Here is a 25,831-nt window from a genome sequence, read left to right on the forward strand (position 1 = left end):
AATGGGGATCAACATATGCAAATCAATCAATGTGATACATTATATAAACAGAATGAAGGATAAAACCCATATGATAAAAATCATTTCAATTGATGCTGATAAAAGCATTTGATAAAATTCAACATCCTTTCATGATAAAACCTGTTAAAAAACTGGGCCTAGAAGGAACATAATTCGACATAATAAAAGCCATATACAACAGACCCACAGCTAGTATCACAATGGATGGAGAAACACTGGAAATCTTTCCCCTAAGATTTAGAGCATGACAAAGATGTCCATTGCCACCACTGTTATTTCAACACAGTACAGGAAGTCCTAGCTAGAGCAATCAGACAAGAGAAATAAACGGCATCCAAATTGGAAAGGAAGAAGTTAAATTGTCCTTGTTTGCAGGTGATATAATCTTATATTTGTAAAAACCTAAAGACACCACCAAAAAACTATTAGAACTGATAAACAAATTCAGTAAAGTTGCAGGATACAAGATCAACATACAAAAATCAGTAGCATTTCTATATGCTGACAGTAAACAATCTGAAAAAAATTTAAACTGTAATCTCATTTACAATCACCACAAATATAATTACATATCTAGGAATTAACCAAAGAAGTGAAAGATCTCTCTATAATGAAAACTATAAAACACTGATGAAGGAAATTGAAGAGGACACCAAAATGAAAAAGTATTCTGTGTTCATGGATTGGACTAATCAATATTGTTAAGATGTCTGTACTACCCAAAGCAATCTACAAATTTAATGCAATTGCCATCAAAATACCAATGATATTCTTTGCAGATATAGAAAAACAATCCTAAACTTCATATGGAACTGCAAAAGACCCTGAATAGCTAAGGCTATTCTAAGCAAAAAGAACAAAACTGGAGGAATCACATTACCTGACTTTGAATTATACTACGGAGCTATAGTAATCAAAACAGTGTGGTACTGGTGTAAAAACAGACACATAGACCAACGAAACAGAATAGAGAACCCAGAAACAAATAAACACACTTACAGAAAACCCATTTTCCACAAAGTTGCCTAGAATATACACTGGGGAAAGACAGCCTTTTCAATAAATGATACCAGAAATACAGGACATCCATGTGCAGAAAAATGCATCTAGATATCTGTCTCTTACCATATACAAAAATCAAATCAAAATTAATTAAAGGCTTAAAAATAAGACCTTAAACTATGCAACTACTACAAGAAAACACTGGGGAAAATCTCCAACACATTGGATGGGCAGAAATTTCTTGAACAACACCCCACAAGCACAGGCAACCAAAGCAAACATGGACTAGTGGGATCACATCAAGTTTAAAAGCTTCTGTGCAGCAAAGAAAACAATCAACAAAGTGGAGAGACAAATCACAGAATGGGAGAAAATATTTGCAAACTACTCATCTAACAAGGGGTTAATAACCAGAATATATAAAGAGCTCAAAGAACTCTATAGGAAAAAAATGTAATATTCTGATTAAAAAAAGTAAGCAAAACATTTCAATACACATTTCTCAAAAGAAGACATACAAATGGCAAACAGGCATATGAAAAGGTGCTCAACATCACTGATCATCAGAGAAATGCAAGTCAAAAGTACAATGAGATATCATCTCACCCCATTTAAAATGGCTTATATCCAAAAGAGAGGCAATAACAAATGCTGCTGAGGATGTGGAGAAAAGTAAAGCCTTGTACACTGTTGGTGGGAATGTAAATTAGTACAGCTACTATGGAGAACAGTTTGGAGGTTCCTCGAGAAACTAAAAATAGAGCTACCATGTGATCCAGCAATCCCACTGCTGATTATATACCCAAAAGAAAGGAAATCAGGGCCAGGCGCAGTGGCTCACACCTGTAATTCTAGCACTATGGGAGGCTGAGGTGGGCAGATGACCAGGTCAGGAGTTCAAGACCAGCCTGGCCAACACGGTGAAACCCCGTCTCTACTAAAGATAGAAAAAATTAGCCAGGCATGGTGGCACAAGCTTGTAATCTCAGCTACGCAGGAGGCTGAGGCAAGAGAATCACTTGAACCCAGGAGGCAGAGGTTGCAGTGAGCCAAGATCACACCATTGCACTCCAGCCTGGGCAACAGGGTTAGACTCTGTCTCAAAAAAAAAAAAAAAAAAAAAAGAAAAAAAGAAAGGAAATCAGGATATCGAAGAGATATGCACACTCCCGTTTGTTGCAGCACTGTTCACAATAACTAAGATTTGGAAGCAACCTAAGTGTCCATCAACAGATGAATAGATGAAGAAAATGTGTTTCATACAAAATTGAAGAAATGATGAAGAAAATGTGGTTCTATAAAATTGAAGATGTGGTTCTACAAAATTGAAGAAAGCCTATGTGACACATGGGATGCCAAAAAGCAATCAAAAGAGATTTAGACATCCAGATATCTGATCCCCCAAATGGAAACAACCCAAAAAGGTCTTCAAGGCACATTATAGTAAAACTGTCAGAAGTCAAAGACAGGTAATTCTAAAGACAGTAAGACAGTAGTCACACATAAAGGAATTCCATCAGACTAAAAGTGGATTTGTCAGCAGAAACCCTGTAGGTCAGGAGAGAATGGATGATATATTCAATGTGCTAAAAAACAAAAAATTAAAATTAAAAAAACTATTAGCCAAGAATATGATCTCCAGCAAAACTATCCTGCAAAAATAAAGGAGAAAAAAATATTTCCCAGACAAGCAAAACAGAGGGAACTCATCACCACTAGATCAGCTCTACAAGAAATGCTTAAGGGAATCCTATACCTGGAAGTGAAAGGATGATATCTACCATCATGAAAACACACAAAAATATAAAGTTACTGGTAGAACAAACACACATATGAAAAAGAGAAAGGACTCAACCATTACCACTATAGAAAACCACCAACCTGCAATGATAAACAGTAAGAGAGAAACAAAGGAACGAAGCACATACAAAACAACTAGAAAATAATGAACAAAATCACAGGAACAAGTTCTCCCATATCAATAATCCTGAATGTAAATAAAAATTCCACTTAAAAGATATAAACTGGCTTAAAATTTTTTTAAATGACTGAACTACATGCTGCCTACAAGAAACTTAATTTACCTATAAAACACATAGATTTAGAGACGGAAAAAGTTAATCCACATTAATGAAACTCAAAAGTGAGCAGTAGTAGTTATAATTATATCAGATAAAACAGACTTTAAGTTAAAAACCGTGAAAAGAGGCAAATAAGGTCATATATAATGATAAAGAAATTAATTCAGCTGGGTGTGGTGGCTCATGCCTGTAACCCCAGCACTTTGGGAGGCCGAGGCTGGTGGATCACCTGAGGTCGGGAATTTGAGACCAGCCTGACCAACATGGAGAAACCCCATCTCTACTAAAAATACAAAATTAGCAGAGTGTGGTGGCACATGCCTATAATCCCAGCTACTTGGGAAGCGGAAGCAGGAGAATTGCTTAAAACCGGGAGGCGGAGGTTGCAGTGAGCCGAGATTGTCCCATTGCACTCCTGCCTTGGCAACAAGAGAGAAACCCCATTTCAAAAAAAAAGAAATTAATTCAATAGAAGGATATAACAATTCTAAATACATATGCACCCAACACCAGAGCACCCAGATTCATATAGTTAATGTTATCAGATCTAAAGGGAACGACTTCAATACAATAATAGTTGGGGACTTCAAGACCCCACTTTCAGCATTAGACAGATGACCTAGACAAAGAATCAACAAAGAAACATTGTGTTTAAATGGCACTTTAGGTGAAATGAACCTAACAGATATTTACAGAACATTTTATCCGTAAGCTCCTGAATACAGATTCTTCTCATCAACACATAGAACATTCTCTAGGATAGAACATATGTTATGCCACAAAACTAGTCTGAACACATTTTAAACAATTAAAATAATATCAAATATCTTTTCAGACCACAATGGAATAAAATGAGAAATCAATAACAGAAGAACTTTGAAAACTGTAAAATATGTAAATTAAACAACATACTCCTGAATGACCATTGGGTCAGTGAAGAAATTAAGAAGGAAATCTTAAAAACATTCTTGAACAAATGAAAATGAAGACACAATATACCAAAACCTGTGGGACACATCAAAAGCAGTGCCAACAGGGAAGTTTATAGTAATACATGCCTATATTTAAAAAAAGAGGGAAAGGTTTCAAATAAACAACCTAACAATGCACCTCAAGGAACTAGAAAAGCAAGAACAAACCAAACACAAAATTAGTACAAGGAAAGAAATAATAAAGATCAGAGTAAAACTAAATTGAGACTAAAAAACATACAAAGTATCAATGAAATGAAAAGTTGTTTTGTGAAAAGACAAAAAGAAAATCAATAGACTGCTAGCTACACCCACCATGAAAAAAGGAGGGAAGACCCAAATATACAAAATCAGAAACAAAAAAGGATACATTACAACAGATACCACAGAAATACAAAAGGTTATCAAAGACTACCATGAACAGCTAGATGCTAACAAACGGGAAAACCCAGAGGAAATTAATAAATTCTATTTATGGACATATACAACCTTCCAAGATTGAATCAGAAAGAAAGAGAAAACCTGAACAAATCAATAAGAAGTAACAAGATTGAATCAGTAATAGTCTCCCAACAAAGTGAAGCCCAGGACGAAATGGCTTTATTGCTGAATTCTATCAAACTTATGAAGAATATCTAAGACCAATTCTCAAAACTATTCCACAAAATTGAAGAGGAAGGAATTCTTCCTAATTTATTCCATAAATTGGTAAATGCACACAGAAATGATAAATGTTCAAGTGATAGATATTTTTAAAACTGACTTAATTCTTACACATTGTTTGCATGTAACAAAATATCACATATACTACATAAATATGTATGAATATATGTATTAACAAAAATTACACAACAAAGACAAATTTAAAATTCTTATTCTGTATGAATCAATATATGTATGTGTGTGTGTGTTATTTTTCTTTTTCAAAAAGCTGGAACCAGTATTTTGGTTTTTTAATTCTCAAAGATGTAGCAAAAAGTTTAAGAATTGTCTTATTACCGGCTGGGCGCAGTAGCTCACGCCCGTAATCCCAGCACTTTGGAAGGATGAGGCAGGCGGACTGCCTGAACTCAGGAGTTCACAACCAGCCTGGACAACATGGTGCAACGCCATCTCTACTAAAATACAAAAAATTATCCAGGCGTCCCAGCTACTCAGGAGGCTGAGGCAGGAGAATTGCTTGAACTTGGAGGTGAAGGTTGCAGTGAGCCAAGACCGTGCCACTGCACTCCAGCCTGGGCAACAGAGTGAGACTCCATCTCAAAAAAATAAAAAAGGAAGAATTGTCTTATTATCTTTTGCTCTTAATACAATTTGTTATGTGGGGAGGAGTTTTCAAGAACAGGCTTAAGCCTTCCAAGGCCCAGGAGAACACACAGTTAAATATCAGTAACTAACATTTGTACTTTAATCATGATCACAACAATTTAAGACACATTTTTATTAGCTACCTCTACTGTAAATCTCACCAGAAAAGAATCTGAGTTTTGGTACCACTTATGAACAAAAATGTTTTCTTTTGGCTTTAACATTGCAACACACAGAATAGAAGTATTGTGTGTGCCATGAGACTTTTTTTTTTTTTTTGAGACAGAGTCTCACTCTCTTGCCCAGGCTGGAATGCAGTGGCGTGATCTTGGCTCACTGCAAGCTCTACCTCCCAGGTTTACACCATTCTCCTGCCTCAGCCTCCCGAGTAGCTGGGACTACAGGCACCCACCACCACGCCTGGCTAATTTTTTTGTATTTTTAGTAGAGATGAGGTTTCACCACGTTAGCCAGGATGGCCTTGTGATCCACCCTCCTCGGCCTCCCAAAGTGCTGGGATTACAGCTGTGAGCCACCGTGCCTGGCCAAGACTTTTTAGATATATATCAGATTAGCATAATAATTAATTTCAAAGGAGAAAATTGGGGGAAAGTATGCATAAAAAAACTCTGACCTAGAATACATCTCGTCAACTCAAAAATTATCTATTTTCAAGGTTTTGTGACCAGTTTTCTGGAGTAGAGAAGAAAACTTAGGCAATACCATTCAGGACATAGGCATGGGCAAAGACTCATGACTGAAACACCAAAAGCAATGACAACAAAAGCCAATATTGACAAATGGGATCTAATTAAACCAAAGAGCTCCTGCACAGCAAAAGAAACTATCATCAGAGTGAACGGACAACCTACAGAATGGCAGAAAATTTTTGCAATCTATCCATCTGACAAATGGCTAATATCCAGAATCTACAAAGAACTTAAACAAATTTATGAGAAAAAAACAACCCCATCAAAAAGTGGGCAAAGGATATGAACAGACACTTCTCAAAAGAAGACATTTATGTGGCCAATAAACATATGAAAAAAAGCTCATCATCACTGGTCACTAGAGAAATGCAAATCAAAACCACAGAGAGATACCATCTCATGCCAGTTAGAATGGCAATCATTAAAAAGTCAGGAAACAACAGATGCTGGAGAGGACGTGGAGAAATAGGAACAGCTTTTACACTGTTGGTGGGGGTGTAAATGACTTCACCCATTGTGGAAGACAGTGTGGTGATTCCTCAAGGATCTAGAACCAGAAATACCATTTGACCCAGCAATCCCACTACTGGGTATATACCCAAAGGATTATAAATCATTCTACTATAAAGACACATGCACATGTATGTTTATTGCCACACTGTTCACAATAGCAAAGACTTGGAACCAACCCAAATGCCCATCAATGATAGACTGGATAAAGAAAATGTGGCACATATACACCATAGAATACTATGCAGCCATAAAAAAGGATGAGTTCATGTTATTTGCAGGGACATGGATGAAGCTGGAAACCATCATTCTCAGCAAATTAATATAGAAATAGAAAACCAAACACCACATGTTCTCACTCATAAGTGGGAGCTGAACAATGAGAACACATGGACACAGGGAGGGGAACATCACACACTGGGGCCTGTCAAGGGGTGGGGACCTATGGGAGGGATAGCATTAGGAGAAATACCTAATGTAGATGATGGGTTGATGGGTGCAGCAAACCATGTGGCACATGTATACCTATGTAACAAACCTGCATGTTTTGCACACGTATCCCAGAACTTAAAGAAAATATAATATAAAGAAAATGATTTTAACAAACTTATTTGAAATGTTTGCAAAACTGCTTGGAAAAGCTAAGCTACAATTTCTTAAGAAAGAAAGAAGCTGGAAAAAAAAAGAGCAGCAGCAAGACTGATGAAATAAAAACTTCTGCTCAGAGTCAAGTATGAAGTGGCATTAAAGAACAAAAGCAGGGATGCCGCAAATGAACACTCAGCAAGTGAATTAATCTGATTCACAGGATTATGTTTAATCGCCAAAAACACACTGGCCGGTGCACCATAATATGTTACCAGAAGAGTTATTATCTATTTGTTCTCCCTTTCAGGAAACTTATTGTAAAGGGACTGTTTTCATCCCATAAAGACAGGACTACAATTGTCAGCTTTCTATTACCTGGATATGGAAGGAAACTATTTTTAATTTGCATGTTCTGTCCTAAGCGTCATCTTGAGCCTTGCACATGATACTCAGATTCCTCACCCTTGCTTAGGAGTAAAACAGTATACTTTACAGGGTGATAATAATCTCCATAGTTATTTGAAGTGGCTTGAAAAAGGCAAGATTGACTTTTATGACATTGGATAAAATCTACAAATCAGCCCTCAAGTTATTCAGTGATAACTGACAAACTAAAATATTTCCCTAGAAAGGAAGATGAAAGGAGTGGAGTGTGGTTTGGCAGAACAACTGCATTTCACAGCTTTTCCAGTTAAATTGGAGCACTGAATGTTCAGATGCATACCAAATTATGCATGGGTCCTAATCACACATATAAGGCTGGCTACTAGCTTTGACACAGCACTGTTCATCTGGCCAAACAACGGTGGTTAAAAACATATGTAAAATGCTTTTTAACAGCTGGTACTGTATAAGACAAAGCCAAGATGCAAAATTAGGCTTTGATTGGCACTTTTTGAAAAATATACAACAAATATGGGATGTTAAAAAAAAAAAAAGAACAAAACCTCTGAAGTTGAACTAACTAGAATTTTAATTCTAGGTCCATCATTTGGTTTCTGTATTATTTAATCTTTTTTCTTCAGTTTTCTTATTGTTAAATGGATAAAATATGTATTAATACCAGTCAGGATGTCACGTATTTAAATGAAAAGTACTTTACATAGTATATTGCATATAATAAACTGTCAGTAAATGGTGATGATCTTGGTGATGATGATGATACTATTTCGGAGAAAGCAAGGCAAGAATAGGGCCGTGTTTTCTACAACTGGCTCATCAATTCTCAGGCTTCACCCTCTACCTATTAAGACAGAACTCCAGGGAGTGGAACCTAGAAATGTACATTTTTTTTTAAAAAGGTCCTGGTGACTGTGTTAATAGGCTAATTTTGAGGCCGTTAGAATTTTGTATAGGTTGCTGGCGTTCTACTGACTTTTGTGATGTGAAAGACACCACGACTGCAAAATGTCTCAAAGTAACCAAGTAAAGAACTTGTGGGTGAATCATTACCTGAGCTCCTTCTTTACGCCTGTGTGCATCTCTAGACCTGGTGTAGAGGTTACCCTCCAGCTATATACAAAGCTAGCATGCTAATTTAAATAATCTCTTTAATGAAAAATAGACAGGTGCTTACATTCTCTGTAAGACTTGTAAACACATTGAAAAAGCAAATAACTAAGCCTATGTTGATCCATAAACAATATGTCTAACCTCTGAAAATATCATCAGGCTATGAGCAGACTGAGACTCAGTGCAACCTGAGGCACAACTTGCAAACTCCACTTACCTTCATGTTCCCATTAGTGGTTCTCTAATCCTATTCTGGAGAGCTATATGCCACCAAGAGGCAACAACCCTAATCCTGACTCTGCAGTTTCCTGCTCTGGCAGGCAAGATGGATTCATGGACACTTCCCTGCATCCTTAACTGGATAAGACTCAGCTCTGGGGTGTCAATGAATGTGAATTGGATTGTAAAGTAGAGAAAACAAATGAAATTGCTTCACCTGTAAGAAATGGCAGTGAAGATTCCTGAAGCCCTTCCAAGTCCATGTAATGTATTTATTTTAGGTACTTTTGTAATACTTGTATTCTCTGGACTCAATGTTGGTCACACATTCTGAGATGTATTCTATAAAGGAGCATCACTTCCTTTGATAGACTCCAGATTACCATTCAGAGCAAGACATTGCATTATATGATGCACAATTTTAAAAAGTCAATTGACCTCTGGGAGACTGACAGAGGGAAATAGACTATAACCCCTTAGCAGGACTTTTTGGGGCACAGCAATGACAAGACAATAACAATAATAATAATAATGTAACCTTTATGCAAAACTTTATAATTTATAAAAAGCATTGCAGAGTCCGGGCGCAGTGGTTCACACCTGTAATCCCAGCACTTTGGGAGGCCAAGGCGGGTGGATCACAGCAAGGTCAGGATTTGAGACTAGCCTGGCTGGCATAGTGAGACTCTGTTTCTACTAAAAATACAAAAAATTAGCCAGGCGTGGTGGTGGGTGCCTGTAATCACAGCTACTCGGGAAGCTGAGGCAGGAGAATCACTTGAACCTGGGAGGAGCAGGTTGTGGTGAGCTGAGATGGTGCCATTGCACCATAGCCTGGTGACAGTGCAAGACTCTGACTCAAAAAAAAAAAAAATGCAAATGTGGACTTACAGTTCGAGTTTTGAGAAACCTTATTTTATTTAGTTTGATATCTATAATCAAAAATAAAACAAAGGACATTAAGAAATTATTTACCTAAATATACAGATATCAACTATTGAAGTTAGATTTTGATTTCCAATTCTCAATTCACTTCATGATTTTAAGTCTAATATTTTCACTGTAAAGGTGATTTGATCACAATTTATATGTAGTAGGGAAATATTAGCCGACTGAAACCTTTTGATGTTGTTCCAAAATCAAATGTGATAGTTCTTTTACAGAAGGTTTTACTGAATTGGGTGGAGGTGCTAATTAATTGAGGCCTGAAGTAGGAGGAAACATCTTATTACAGATCTTAATGTGTCCACACAGAGGTATTATTTATCGGTTTCAACAATCCTTTCTCAAGGTGTAGTTAGAAAAAATAAACTACTATATTTAACACAAAGATCATATTGCAAAGTCTCTTTCATGAGGAAGAAGAGCAAGCGGAAAGCTTTATATGAAATCTTCAACCATAATTAGAGAGGTAATAATAAAATTCCCACTGAATACATAGGAGGAGATGACAGTTCAATAATAATTACAGGCCGGGCGCGGTGGCTCACGCTTGTAATCCCAGCACTTTGGGAGGCCGAGGCGGGCGGATCACGGGGTCAGGAGATCGAGACCACGATGAAACCCCGTCTCTACTAAAAATACAAAAAAAAATTAGCCGGGCGTGGTGGCGGGCGCCTGTAGTCCCAGCTACTCGGAGAGGCTGAGGCAGGAGAATGGCGTGAACCCGGGAGGCGGAGCTTGCAGTGAGCCGAGATTGCGCCACTGCACTCCAGCCTGGGCGACACAGCGAGACTCTGTCTCAAAAAAAAAAAAAATAATAATTACATAGTGTGTCTTAATAACACTCTACAATCACTAACTAAATAATCCAAATATCTTTCCTATGAAGTAGAGTGAGTATTGTCAGTCTTGTTTTGTCAATGAGAAAATAAAATGCAGAGTGGTTCCATGACATGCCCAAAGTCATACAAGTGAGTTATGGCAAATTGAGATTAGAATCCACAGCTCCGATTCTGTTATTCCTAGAAATCATTAATCTTCTTTATCCAAGTTTTTGGGCTAAAATATTGTTTTTTATGTTTCACAATTATTATTATTTCTGATTAAGTGTTTTTTTTAAAAAAATACCACCCCATTGTATGTAGAGCTCCTTTCTTCTGTCTAATTTAAGAACTTGCTAGACATTCAGTAGACTGTCATGATTCTATGACTGTGCATCTATTTTCTGATAGGCATAGAGGGGAATAAAGGAGATGACAGGAGAGGTGTAGAGAAAATAATGAGATTTACATTATAAGATATGCATACATATACAAATACATGGGTATGTTTGCACACATCTTAGATTGTGAAAACACACATACCTACACATGTATATTCTATGTGACCCATAAAGTCTCTCAGAATGTACTAATGACTATTTTGAACTGAAATTACTGGGGAATGAAATAAAGCCACCCAAAAATATTTGTGTAAATAAATTAGACAAGAGCTACCAGCTATCTTAGCCTGAACCAGATATAATAGAAAAACTATTTTGGTTCTGGTTCCATTGTTGACATAATCCTTTAACCTCATTATCTTTCAGATGATATCTAACCAGAGAAGTAAATATTGTTGTACTAGTAGATTCTCATGGTGCTGATAAAGACATACCTGAGACTGGGTAATTTATAAAGAAAAAGAGGTTTAGTGGACTCACAGTTCCACATGGCTGGGAAGGCCTCACAACCATGGCAGAAGGCGAAAGGCACACCTTACATGGAGGCAGACAAGAGTGAATGAATGCCAAGTGAAAGAAGCTTCCCCTTATAAAACCATCAGATCTCTTGAGATTTATTCACTACCACAAGAACAGTATGGAGAAAACTACTCCCATGATTCGATTGTCTCTCACTGGGTACCTCCTACAACACATGGGAATTATGGGAGCTACAATTCAAAATGAGATTTGGGTGGGGACAAAGCCAAACTATATCATTCTGCCCCTGGCCCCTCCCAAATCTCATGTCCTCACATTTCAAAACCAATCATGCCTTCCCAACTGTCCCCCAAATTCTTAACTCGTTTCAGCATTAACTCAAAAGTCCACAGTCCAAAGTCTCATCTGAGACAAGGCAAGTCCCTTCCACCTCTGAGCCTGTAAAACCAAAAGCAAGTTAGCTACTTCTTAGATACAATGGGGGACAGGCATTGGATAAATACACCCATTCCAAATGGGAGAAATTGGCCAAAATGAAGGGGCTAAAGGCCCCATGCAAGTCCAAAATCCAGCAGGGAAGTCAAATCATAAAGCTCCAAAATGGTCTCCTTTGACTCCATGTCTCATATCCAAGTCATGCTGATGCAAGACGTGGGCTCCCATGGTCTTGGGCAGCTCCACCCATGTGGCTTCGGAGGGTACAGCCTCCCTCCTGGCTGCTTTCATGGGCTGATGTTGAGTGTCTGTGGCTTTTCCATGTGCACAGTGCAAGCTGTTGGTGAATCTACCATTCTGGGGTCTGGAGGATTGTGGTCCTCTTCTCAGAGCTTTACTAGGCAGTGCCCCAGTGGGGAATCTCTGTGGGGGCTCCCACCCCACATTTCCCTTTCACACTGCCCCAGCAGAGGTTCTCCATGAGGGCCCCACCCCTGCAGCAAACTTCTGCCTGGGCATCCAGGCATTTCCATATGTCCTCTGAAATCTAGGCAGAGCTTCCCAAACCTTAATTCTTGACTTCTGTGCACCCACAGGCTCAACACCATGTGGAAGCTGCCAAGCCTTGGGGCTTGCACCCTCTGAAGCCACAGCCTGAGCTATACCTTGACCCATTTTAGCTATGGCTAGAGTGCTAGGATGCAGGGCACCAAGTCGCTAGGCTGCACATAGCAGGAGTCCCTGGGCCTGGCCCATGAAACCATGTTTCCCTCCTATGCCTCTGGGCCTGTGATGGGAAGGGCTGCTGTGAAGACCTCTGACATGCCCTGGAGACATTTTCCCCATTGTCTTGGTGATTAACATTTGGTTTCTCGTTACTTATGCAAAGTTCTGCAGCTGGCTTGAATTTCTCCTCAGAAAATGAATTTTTCTTTTCTATCTCATTGTCAGGCTGCCAATTTTCTGAACTTTTATGCTGTTTCCCTTTTAAAACTGAATGCTTTAAACAGCACCTAAGTGACCTTTTGAATGCTCTGCTGCTTAGAAATATCTTCTGCCAGATACTTTAAATCATCTCCCTCAAGTTCGAAGTTCCACAAAGTTCTAGGGCAGGGGCAAAATGCCACCAGTCTCTTTGCTAAAACACAGCAAGAGTCACCTTTACTTCAGTTCCCAACAAGTTTCTCATCTCCATCTGAGACTACCTCAGCCTGGATTTCATTGTCTATATCATTATCAGCATTTTAGTCAAAGAAAGTCAAAAAGTCTCTAGGAAGTTACAAACTTCCCCACATTTTCCTATCTTCTTCTGAGCCCTCCAAACTGTTCCAGCCTTTGTCTGTTACCCAGTTCCAAAGTCATTTCTATGTTTTTGAGTATTTTTACAGCAGTGCCCCACTACCCAGTACCAATTCACTGTATTAGTTTGTTCTCATGCTGCTGATAAAGACATGCCCGAGACTGAGTAATTTACAAAGAAAAAAAGGTTTAATGGACTCACAGTTTCAGGTGAATGGGAAGGCCTCACAATCATGGTGGAAGGTGAAAGCCATGTCTTACATGGAGGCAGACAAGAAAGAATGAGAACCAAGTGAAAGGGGTTTCCCCTTATAAAACTGTAAGATTTCCTGAGGCTTATTCACTACCATGAGAACAGGATGGGGGAACCACCCTCCATGATTCAATTATCTCCCACTGGGTCCCTCTCACAACACATGGGAATTATGGGAGCTACAATTCAAGATGAGGTTTGGGTGGGGATATGGCCAAAGAGCACTGGTTTCAGAGTCCAAGAACTGCTGTTTAAAGCCCAGCTTCACTGTGTAAGATTGGAGAGCCTCCTTAACCATTCATTTTCCTCAAATGTAGCATTAAGTAGGTTAAGGATCACAAGATATGTCCTGCTAAAAATCTGCACATAGGCTATTTACTGATATATAACATAGTTGGCACTGGGGGCCCTGTTGAATTACTGGGCCCCTTCCTTCAACCCAATTCCCCTACTCCTTCATCCACCATGAAGCTTCCCTCTTATTACATCATGTGGTCGGAGGATCCTATAGGATAATGCACTGGAATTCTTTATAAACCTAAGTGGGGCTGCAGGGGATAGGATGTAAATATTTGTTGTTACCAAAGGTGAAGTGGTATAAAGTCAAAACCAGAAAGGGGTGCAAAGTTATGCCCATGATAGCCAATAAGAAACTTTTACGCAACCACCAAAATTCTTGTGGCTTCTAAGATGAAGCATATATTTTGAGTAAACTTCGATGTAATTTAGTTGTAATATATTAAGCCACTAGTAGACATGTGCATTTTCCATATGCAGGACACAAATTATTTTACTGAGTTTTTAAAAATCCATTATACCTTGTTTAAAACCTCTAGCAATAAGGGCGAGATATGTTTTGAGTGCTCATCTATAACCACAAAATTTCCTCTTAGAAAACTTAACTTCTGCCTTCAGTTATCAGAGTCAGTGGAGAAAGTTTAACTTTACATGGCATTTCCTTTCCTTTTATTTTTCGATTTATGAAGATTTTAAACTTATAGTAAAGCAATAATAATAGCAAATACTCATACCAGTATCTGTGTGCCAGGTTTTGTACTAGGCACTTTACATGTATCAAGCCATTGCATTTTTACAATAACCATTTTAATACACCAATTTTCCTCATTTTACAGGTGAGAAAAGTGAAGCCTAAAGTTACACAGCTAGTAAGTGGCAGAACTGGAACTGGAATTTGAATGCAGCTTGTTTGGCTCTAGTTTGGGTTCTTTTTTTTTTTTTTTTGGAGACAGAGTCTTACTCTGTCACCCAGGCTGGAGTGCAGTGGCACCATCTTGGCTCACTGCAAGCTCCACCTCCTGGGTTCATGCCATTCTCCTGCCTCAGCCTCCCAAGTAGCTGGGACTACAGGTGCCTGCCACCATGCCTGGCTAATTTTTTTATTTTTTATTTTTAGTAGAGACAGGGTTTCACTGTGTTAGCCAGGATGGTCTCGATCTCCTGACCTTGTTATCCACCCACCTCGGCCTCCCAAAGTGCTGGGATTACAGGCGTGAGCCACCGCGCCTGGCCTAGTTTGGATTCTTAAGTGCTTCATGATTCCACCACTTTGTACAAAGATAACATAACCCTCCAAATCTGATGAATGTTAACATTTGGTGTATTGGAAGCAGATTACTTTCTTTCTTTCTGTCCTTTTTTTTTTTTTTTTTTTTTTGAGACAGAGTCTCACTCTGTTACCCAGACTGGAGTGTGGTGGCACAGTGGAACCTCTGCTTCCAGGGTTCAAGAGATTCTCCTGCCTGAGCCTTCCGAGTAGCTGGGATTACAGGTATGAGCCACCAGACATGGCTAATTTTTGCATTTTTAGTAGAGACCGGGTTTCACCATGTTGACCAGGCTGTGTTGAACACCTGACCTCAGGTGATCCACCCGCCTTGGTGGATCCCAAGGTGCTGGGATTACGGGCATGAGCCACCGCCTCAGCCCAGATTACTTTCTTCTTTGGATGGTGGCAAGATTATAAACAGAACAGAGCCAGTTGACCCATACTTTGTGCCCCTTCCTGAACCCATTGTTCTTAATAGAGCATTTCCAATGAGCCAACATTAGTCGGGAAAGCATTAGTTTCTCATCAGTGGCACAGTGTGTCTTTGAAAATTCATGCCTGAAAATCCTACAAGTATATGAGAAAATATGATTTTTAAAAGTTGAATTATGGGTCAGATATTTTAAAATGCTAACATGTTGCAAATTTTGCTTAAAAATGTATTCTTCATCAGACATTTACCTTTAACTGAAGGAAAAAATATGGACAGTACTGTATGAGATTCATAACCGATACTGACTGATTTTTTTCACAATACATTATCATAATAACCTCCTTGATTCAGTATCTTCTTTCGAGGTATGCATTCTCTTATGGGCTTTGCAGTGGTATTCAATAGCAAGTGTATTACTGTAAGTGTTTTTGTATAATTCAAATCGTGGATTTAAGAGTTAAGATTTAAGAATTTCCATAATACCTCACTGTTCTGTATAGCAAATGGTTTTCTTGCATCAGAAAAAAATCCACATTAACCTTTAAAATAAGATTTTTAAGATTTGTTGAAGCCCTTAATTTATTATCTTTCCTAGTTCTTTTAAAATTCTTGTCAAAATAATTTTAGCATGCTGCCAAGCTAAAGCAAAGTTTTATTGGGCTGTTTAGTAGTTCGTTTACTTACTTACTTACTTATTTATTTTTTGAAATGAAATTTCACTGTTGTTGCCCAGGCTGGAGTGCAATGGCGCGATCTCGGCTCACTGCAACCTCCGCCACCCAGGTTCAAGTGATTCTCCTGCCTCAGCCTCCCAAGTAGCTGGGATTACAGGTGCCCAGCTAATTTTTTGTATTTTTCGTAGAGATGGGGGTTTCACCGTGTTGGCCAGGCTGGTCTCAAACTCCTGACCTCAAGTGATCCATCCGCCTCGGCCTCCCAAAGAACTGAAATTACAGGAGTGAGCCACTGCGCCCGGCCAGGTTAACAGTTAGTTTAATATCTACAATTCAGTGACTTCTGAATGTGAAATAAAACTTACTTTTGCAACACATAGATTCAAGCAGCATCTTAATCACATATATTATCAAATTATTCAACAAATACTTATCAAGCTTCAATTCCAGGCACTTTTCTATATATAGGGATACCACCGTGAACAAAACCTGCCCTGTTGAGCTTACATTCTAGTGGGGGTAGGAGGGTTGCATTTTATAGGATTTTTCTGTCATCAAGAGAGTGGTCAGCTCTGTCTTTGGTGTCCATTAATAAAATGAGTTAGTTTCTGCTATGGTTTGAATGTTTATGTTCCTCTAAAATTCCTGCGTTAAAACCTAATCACCCAAGTGATGGTATTAAAAGATGAGGGTTTTTGGGAGGTGATTAAATCATGAGAGCAGACCTCATGAATCGGATTAATGCCCATAGGAAGGAGGCTTGAGGGAACTTGTTAGACTATTTTGACCTTCTACCAGAAAAGGAGGAGCAGTTTATTTTGCAGCTTCTTGTATGACAGAAAGACTAATGTGAGGAAGTTTTGAAACAGGTAAATGCTGCCAACCATATTTTTAAACAGTACACACTTTATGCAGGAGTTTTTAATCTGCTGTCTCTGGCTGGGCTTCAGGGATCAGTAGAACCTTCTACATTATAAAGAAAATTTTATGTACATCTGCATTCCTCTCTTTGATCAGATTATTAAGGGAGTTCAGTCTTTCTTAACTAAGGCCATTTTTGCTATTTTGGGAGGAATCATGCTTTTTTGTGAGGGGCTGTCCCAGGTTTTGCAAGACATATAGCATTATTGGAAGTCTGTACAATACGTTAAATGCAAGTAGTAACCTCTAGTCTTTGTGACAACCCCAAACAACCCACATATTCGCAAATGCCGCCCAGGGGCACTTGGATTGAAAAATCGCTTAACGTTACATATTCCCAAAGAAGATTGAGGAGAGCACTGTTTTCTAAAGCTTTGACTGCCACAGTGTTGAAAGATTTTTTTCTTGCTTATGGGATGATCTACTTACGGAGAATAGATGGATGGGACTGGAAACGTCAGTTAGGTGGATTAACAGGTATTGTGGGAGTACCTGAGAAAGAGAAGAAGTGTAGAAAGAAGGCATCAAAATGAGGTATCTGACTTTAAGTTCAGAAGTTCAAGCAGTTCTATATGATGACAAAGTTCAACTGTGGCCATGGAAGTGAATGGCTCATGTGGGTAGAGATGAGTATCATTAGAGATGAAAAGGTCAAGGGATAAAACGACCCATATAGTTAGATGAGTTATTCATATGTGGATTGAAAAGACTCAGAATAGAGGCAGGGCTTGAAATGAAAGAGAAATGTGCTAGGTAAGAGAACTTTAAAACGTGAAGCTGACATCTGACATCTCCAATAATCATAAAATACAAAGTAAAGAATAATTGGATTCTATTTTTTTTTTGCCAGTTTGATAAACTTAAAAGATTGATAATATGTATTATCTACTGGGGACAAAGGAGACAAACTGACACTCATGCATTACTGTAGGAAATGCTACGATCTTTTTGGAAGAAGATCTGGCAATGTATATTAATTCTTCCATTACACTTTTGAGAAGCTATTCTGCAGAAATACACTTAGCAGCATGGAAGCTACATAGACAAAGCTGTTTATTGCAGTCTTGATAGCAGTATTACAAAAAACTGGAAACAATTAAAATACCCATCAACAGTGGAACAGTGCACCACCTTATAAAGTAGGCACTTACAAAAATAACAAGTTAGAAACAAATGTTTTAAAAGAAAATATCTATAATATATTAGGTAAAATGTTTTTAAGTTACAGAATTATGTGGAGTAAACAGAAGTAAATAAATTCTGTACATGTTGGTATGAAAATAGAAAAAGGGCCAGATGCAGTGGCTCACGCCTGTAATCCCAGCACTTTGGGAAGCCGAAGTGGGTGGATCATGAGGTCAGGAGTTTGACACCAACCTGGCCAACATGGCAAATCCCCGTCTCTACTGAAAAAAAAAAAAAATACAAAAATTAGCTGGGCGTGGTGGCAGGCGCCTGTAATCCCAGCTACTCGGGAGGCTGAGGCAGGAGAATTGCTTGAACCTGGGAGGCGGAGGTTGCAGTGAGCCGAGATCGTGTCATTGCACTCCAGCCTGGGTGACAAGAGCACGACTCTGTCTCAAAAAAAAAAAAAAAGAAAATAGAGAAAGGTATGAATGCTTAGCAATTTTTTCACATGGGATATAAGATTGAAGAGAAGAGAGATTATGAGTGCTTTCCTTATACATCTTGACTTTTTTAAAACCTGTTTTAAGTATGCTTATTACTTTTACCATTGAAAATAAAACTATCATAATGAGCAAAACAATCCATTTCCTCAAAAGAGATTACATTTTTTTTTGTAAAGGGATAATAGAGGTATACAAATAAATTAAAAGGCAGAACAATTGATGAGCCCTCAAAGAGATGAATGAATTAATAGTTTCTTGAGAACATAATCTAAACTAAGAGCTCTTAGAATTTTTCTCATACCTCATAATATTTCTAAGGAAAAAAAAACTATTCACATTTTCATTCAGATGTTCATGGAGAGGTTTTTCTATAGTGAGATCTACCTTGTGGAAAATTTTCTTCTTTAACCCCTGTGTTAGGGGTATATTCAAATATTTTTTAGAATGTCATAATCTCTAGTTTTGTAACAATTGTAAAACAGTCTTCAGAAATTAATAGGCACTCCCTAACACATCTTGTTTCATTGTCGGAGAAGTATCCCTAAAACTATTCACAGCATCTTCAGGTACTGCCTGGAACCAGTGTAGAGTTTTACCAAACACAGCCCATCTCTAGCCTTTGGCTGTAGATACAGTATTACATGTTATAAAAATAGATAAAGAAAAATAAGAAACAGAAGGCATATGATAGGAATGAATCTCAATGAAAGTGATAAAAAATTGGTGCATGTGAATAGTGTGCTTTGCAGAACCTGGGGTATAGAACCCACTCCTTCATCACAAATTGTGATAGTATTACTGTTTTTTTTTCTCCACCCATTTTAAGCTAATGCATTACGTTAGCAGCTATGAACCTGGGAGTCATCAGTGAACTCCACCTCTTAATTCCAGTTTCACAAGAACCATAAGTAGGTGGATAGGTGTGCAGTAGGGTGGTGGCCCTGTCACATCCATCATGCCCCTGCCAGTCCAGTTGTTGAGCCAACAGGAGGCTGCAATGCTATAAGGAATAAAGGACAACTTCTACCCAACTTATTATCTTCAGTTAAACGCAGTTTGAAACTTCACTTGTTACATGATATAGTAAGAGCATTGACTTTGGAATCAAATCCCAGCTTTAGAGTTTCTAATTGTATGATTTGGAATGTTATTTTCCCCTCCTATCATTAGATTCTCTGCCTGTAAAAATAGGGCTTACACCATCTTCACAGAGTTTTTGTAGCATGCTCAGAAAATATTGACTCTAGGCCGGGCATGGCAGCTCACACTTGTAATCCTAGCACTTTGGGAAGCCAAGGCAGAAGGATCCCTTGAGCCCAGGAGTTTGAGACCAATGCGGGCAACACAGGGAAAGAAAGAAAGAAAGGAAGAAAGAAGAAAGAAAGAAAGAAAGAAAGAAAGAAAGAAAGAAAGAAAGAAAGAAAGAAAGAAAGAAAGAAAGAAAGAAGGGAGGGAGGGAGGGAGGGAGGGAGGGAGGAAGGAAGGAAGGAAGGAAGGAAAAAAGAAAGAGAAAGAAAGAAAACAAAGAGAAAATGTTGACTTTATATCTCGTCATCTACCTGGCTTGCGCAGTCTGACACTGGCCTCTAATTTAATGCTTGTCTCACTATCTAGTTAACTTCCTTTCTGTCCTTCCTGGCCCTTTTGCTTCTCTAAATGGATTTTCTTTTCTCTGGAACAATTTTTCTTTCTTAAATACTGTGCCCCTTTAAAGTTATAGCCACTAGAGGACTATCAAACAAGATCCAATCCACTCTCTCTGACCACGTTTGGAATCAGACGGTGGGATTAAGTAATCACAAAATGTTGAAAAGACTTTAAAAAGCATCTAATCTAACTCCTAACTTTAAGAATAAGGAAACTAGATATTTAAACAAACACAAACAGGTAATTGTTATGTTTTTCAAATCACTATGCCTCTCTATAAATCTATAGTTAAAAAATAAATTTTATGTTATTTTAAAAGTTTTCTGACTTTGGAACTACTTATTAAAAAAGACATACATGAGGGCAAATAAATCTCCATTAGTATCAAAGGTAGTTTGTAGATTATTTTTGTTAATTCACTTCAAATAAAGTCCAAATATAAATCTACATAAAATCTAAAAATAAAGTCCAAAATAAATCTACATAGCCAACATATTCAATTAAAAATGTATAATCTCTAAATTTGAAATATCTTAGATAAATTTTTTTTTGCTTTAACATATAATCTCTAAATTTGAAATATCTTACATAAATTTTTTTTGCTTTAACAGTCAACGAATTGAAATTTGTCTGTACTTAGATATCCAAGCAACTTGATACTGTAATCTCTTAATTTTCAACACTTATTCATTCTAAAATATACACAAACTATGCCAAGTGTTTATACTTACCTGGAAACTAATACAAAATATAATGTCATATTTGAAAAATGGCCTTAAGTAAATACTACATGCTATCGAAAGTATAAATTAAAAATTTAAACAATAAAGAAATGAGGCCAGGCACTGTGGCTCATGCCTGTAATCTCATCACTTTGGGAGGTGGAGGCAGGCAGATCACTTGAGGTCAGCAGTGTGAGACCAGCCTGGCCAACATGGTGAAACCCTGTCTCTACTAAAAATACAAAAATTAGCCGGAAATCGCTTGAACCTGGGAGGCGGAGGCTGCAGTGAGCCGAGATCACGTCACTGCACTCCAGCTTGGGCAACAGAGTGAGACTCTGTCTCAAAAATAAATAAAATAAAATAAAGAATGAAATGAAAATTCCATGTAAAATACACAGTCCAGAAGAAACCTTATATATTTGTTCATCTACTTTTCACACATATACACAGAGGCCATGTGTCCAGAAAGATGTTTTCTATTTCACTTTTATTTGTTCCCTACATCATTATCTCATTTAAAAAATGTTGCTTTGATATTTTTGAGAATGTATCAGACCCCAAACAATTCTACCACAGAAACTCTGGTGGCAGTGAGAGTTTTGTCTGTGTCTTAGATCTGCAGTAGAGGGGCCTGAGCAGCCAGAAGCTCCCAAATATGGAAGGGTCAAATATATTCTCATGCTTAAGTTATATTTTAAGAAAAGGCACATATAAACTGTTCATAAACTGGTTCTTACATTTGGCACAATTAAGCTAACACTTTTATATACATTGAACATGCTAAATTCTGATTTTAATGGGAACCAATGACTATACTGTGGAATTCTTGGCTTTAGTAGAATGGGAGGAGAGTTTTTTTGTGGTTGTTGTTTGTTAAACAGATATATGTTTAGGTGCTTAGAACATTTTAGGAATCGTATACAAGAAGCTTAATTGGACAACCTTGAGAGGTGAGCTGAAGGAGAAAACGTTCATTCTCCATCCCCCTAAATGTTTACTTTTCATTTTATACTCCTGTGTTCCATTTTGATTGAGTGTGTGTGTTTGTTTTTTGGCCAGCAGCATCACCTTTATAAAAAGGACCAAATAATTTGGTTAGGCTAAAAACCTTCTGGTTTGAGCCTTGCATTGCAAACACTACCAGGATAAAGCTTTATGTATATTATCTCACATCTTCGTTGTGAGTAGATGTGACTAATACTGGACTCCCCAGGCTACCCTCCATTACCAAATGTGCCTAAACTTGGAGGCTGCTTCAGGCCGCCCTCTCTTTGTGCCTCATTTCCTGAGTCCTCTTTTTTTTTTGTCTGTGTGCACTCATTCCACTGGTGATCTCACCCTGCCCTCTGACTCTTAAGAGATCGTCCAAATTTCCTAGACCCCCCCCGCACTCTAGACACACACGTGCATTGCACCTACCTCTTCAAAAGTTCCACTTGGATACCAAGTAGACACCTAAAATTAAACTTGTCTGAAACTGAACTCATCTTCCCCCTAAAACTTGCTCTACCATAGCCTTCCAAATCTCAGTTGATGGAATATCCAGGCTTCTAGTTGCGCAAGTCTATAACCTGAGTAAAAGAACGACTGGAAAGCAGAGTGTGACCCACAATGCCAGCTACCTAAAAATGAAGATAGATTTGGATATTAGGATTGAATATATCATAAAATCATTAAAATGATGTCTGAAATGTTTAAAGTTAACTCATTTTAAATCTAGGATTTAGATTTTGACATTTTCATTTCTTTTGAATATGTCATCTTTTCACAAGCTAAGAAACAGAATCAAAATAAAGCAATCTGGTCCTCCAGGGATCCAAGGATCCAGGCTGAGTCTTTCAATCATTATCAGAATGACATCATAAAACAAGGTGCTAGCAATAAGGTTATAAACTCAGAATAATAACCACTTATCTACGGTTTTCATTAGGAAACAACCAAAAGTCCAGTCCTTAAATGCATAATCTACAGAACACCTTGATTTACAAGGACAAAATGATGTAAATTATATGTTGTCCAATCTATTGGTAGACCAGATCCAGAGCTGACCACGAACTGGTAAACAGAGAAAGTGTTTACATTTTAAAAACTTGCTCTGTGAGATAAAAAATTCCTGGTTGCTATCAATAAGAAAGTAAGTAAAAAATATTACAGATGAATCAGAATGAGGCAGGAGAATAGGGTCTGGAGGCAGGGAACCGAAGGACTTCCTATAACTAAATCAAATGGAAACACTTCAGCTATGACAGGAAATATCCTCTCTGTTTACATAGGGTGTAAACTAAGTAGCCAATGGAAACCTCTAGAGGTATTTAAATCCCCCAAAATTCTGTAACGGGGCTCTTGAGCCCCTATACTTGGCCTACTCCCACACTGTGGAGTGTACTTTCATTCTCTTTGGTTTTTTTTTTTTTTTTTTTGAGATGGAGTCTGGCTGTGTCTCCCAGGCTGGAGTGCAGTGGAGCCATCTCGTCTCACTGCAACCTCCACCTCCAGGGTTCAAGAAATTCTCCTGTCTCAGCCTCCCAAGCAGATAGGACTACAGGTGCCTGCCACCATGCCTGGCTATTTTTTTTATTTTTTATTTTTAGTAGAGATGGGGTTTCACCATGTTGGCCCGTCTGGTCTCAAACTCCTGGCCCCAAGTGATCTGTCTGCCTTGGCCTCCCAAAGTGTTGGGATTACAGGCATGTGTACTTTCATTTTCAATGAATCTCTGCTTTTGTTGCCTCATTCTTTTCTTGCTTTGTTTGTGCATTTTGTCCAATTCTTTGTTCAAGATGCCAAGAACCTCGACACCTTCCACTGGTAACAAACCCACACTGATACTTGATGTTGCCAAGGTCTTCCACTAAAACATGAAGGTAGAGATAAGTATAGGGGATAAGTGAAAAATTCTCCCTGGGGCCTGAAAGCTTGAAGGGATGAGTAACTCCTCCCTTTGCAGGCCCAGTCCCAAGGTGCAAGGCTACTTGTGTCAGCAGGGTGCGTCAGCAAGATAGCAGAAGCTGGAAGAGAGCTGGCAGGAAGACACCTACCCTGGCTGGAAGACACGTACCCTTGAAGATCTGAAGATCGAGAAAGAGGCCGTGCGGGTACTATGTAGCAGTCACGTCAGACTGGGGCGCTTCCTGTTTACAGAGGACTATAAAACCCCTGTCCCGTCCTCACTGGGGGCTCACGCCATTTTAGGCCTCAGCCCGCCTGCACCCAGGCGCTCATTAAAACAGCATGTTGCTCCACACCACCTCGTGTTGTCTGTTGGCACGCTCTCAGGGTTTGAACTTATACAAGAACTCTTCAAGAAGATACTTAGATATTTCAAAAATCAGTTACCTCTTAATAAGAAATTAGACATACTGCATTCTTCCATTTGGTACGAAAACAAATTGACAGTGCAGACTAAAAGCAATGCTTAACTCTAAAGAGGGTGGTGACAGCAATGCTTTCTACACAGAATAACTTCTCATTTTCATAGCTAGTATTTCTATTCTTCCATCATGCATATTCCTATTGAAAAACTTGGCAGGAGCTTTTGCCAGGGCCAAGAGATGGAAAACAGAACATGTCCTAATTAGCTAATTGTAAGCTCAGTTAGTATCTTTGGGATAGGCCCGTAAAATCTAGTTATTGTTTTGTTAAACATATGCAAACTACAGGATTCCTTAGCCCTTTAGCTATAGTTTCTGCTCAATATCTTAAAGTTGAGGCAGTCCCACTGAGACTCTTTTCCTCAGGGCTGAGGTGGGTGCTAGTCATCAAAATCTGGAAAGTTATTGTAGGAGTTAAAATCTCAGTGGGAACACCAGAATGCCAAGGAGCAGGACTGGAAGAACACTTGCCCCACCCTTGCTGATGTAGTGGACCAGCAAGAGGGAGCCTATAATAATGAGAAAGGCATTAATCAAAAACAGCACAGTGCCAAGTGCAGTGCCTTATAGGAGATCATACGAGGGGTTTTCTTAAACTCAAGGTCAATGTAGCTATTGTCTGTGCTGGGGAGCCTTGACTATTTCACTTTACTACTGGGGGTTCCAGCAGCCAGGCTGTTATAATGACAGCATTATAACACACTGACAGTTACAGTCAAGAGCCAGATCCCAGGTTATCTTGCCACCAAGGTTTCCTGCCTTCTAATTTTTCCAAAGTCACACAGAGATTAAGTGGAAGAGTGATGACTCAAATCCAGTTTCACCTCACACCATAGTATGCCTCTGTGGAGCATCGCTGCAGGCTTCCTGTGCACTGGGTGCTCACAGACAGTTGGTCTGTCAGATCACATCATCTGGCCCACCTAACAGCCGGCCACCCAGCAACGGCTGTTGTTGTTGTTTTTAATAATCCCCTTAGAAAACATTTTACTGACTCTACACCAATTCTCTGATACTTAACCTTAATTCTTACTTATAGCCCTTGCACATAGTGAAGAGTGGTAATCTGATTAATTCATTCATTCTGAGGACTAAGCTCTGTTTTTTCTTATCTTGCCCAAATTCCTGCTTAAGGGTTCTGAGGAGTCATACCTTAAAAACCATAAGTTCTCATCAGATGGGTTTTATTTAACCCTATATATCCTGACTTACTTTCTGATCTGACTCTGGCATAGCGTTACATGACAAAGAAGAAAATCAAATTATTCTACCCCAAAACATGTTTCTTTGCCATATTTTGAAATGGCCC

The 25,831-nt window shown here is 38.6% G+C and overlaps 1 protein-coding gene across 2 annotated transcripts in view; it reads right to left on the reverse strand.

Moving 5' to 3' along the window:
• The window catches only part of ABCD2 (ATP binding cassette subfamily D member 2), a 151,242-nt gene that overhangs the window by 36,755 nt on the left and 88,656 nt on the right, over positions 1-25,831 (reverse strand). For both annotated transcript variants that reach the window (XM_063620148.1, XM_063620147.1), the window contains one exon: positions 17,578-17,640. In XM_063620148.1, the coding sequence (XP_063476218.1) occupies positions 17,619-17,640 (22 nt within the window). In that variant the 3' untranslated portion in view covers positions 17,578-17,618. The remainder of the gene's footprint in view (positions 1-17,577; positions 17,641-25,831) is intronic.

Source organism: Symphalangus syndactylus, chromosome 17, assembly GCF_028878055.3.
Source record: "Symphalangus syndactylus isolate Jambi chromosome 17, NHGRI_mSymSyn1-v2.1_pri, whole genome shotgun sequence".
Classification (NCBI taxonomy): domain Eukaryota; kingdom Metazoa; phylum Chordata; class Mammalia; order Primates; family Hylobatidae; genus Symphalangus; species Symphalangus syndactylus.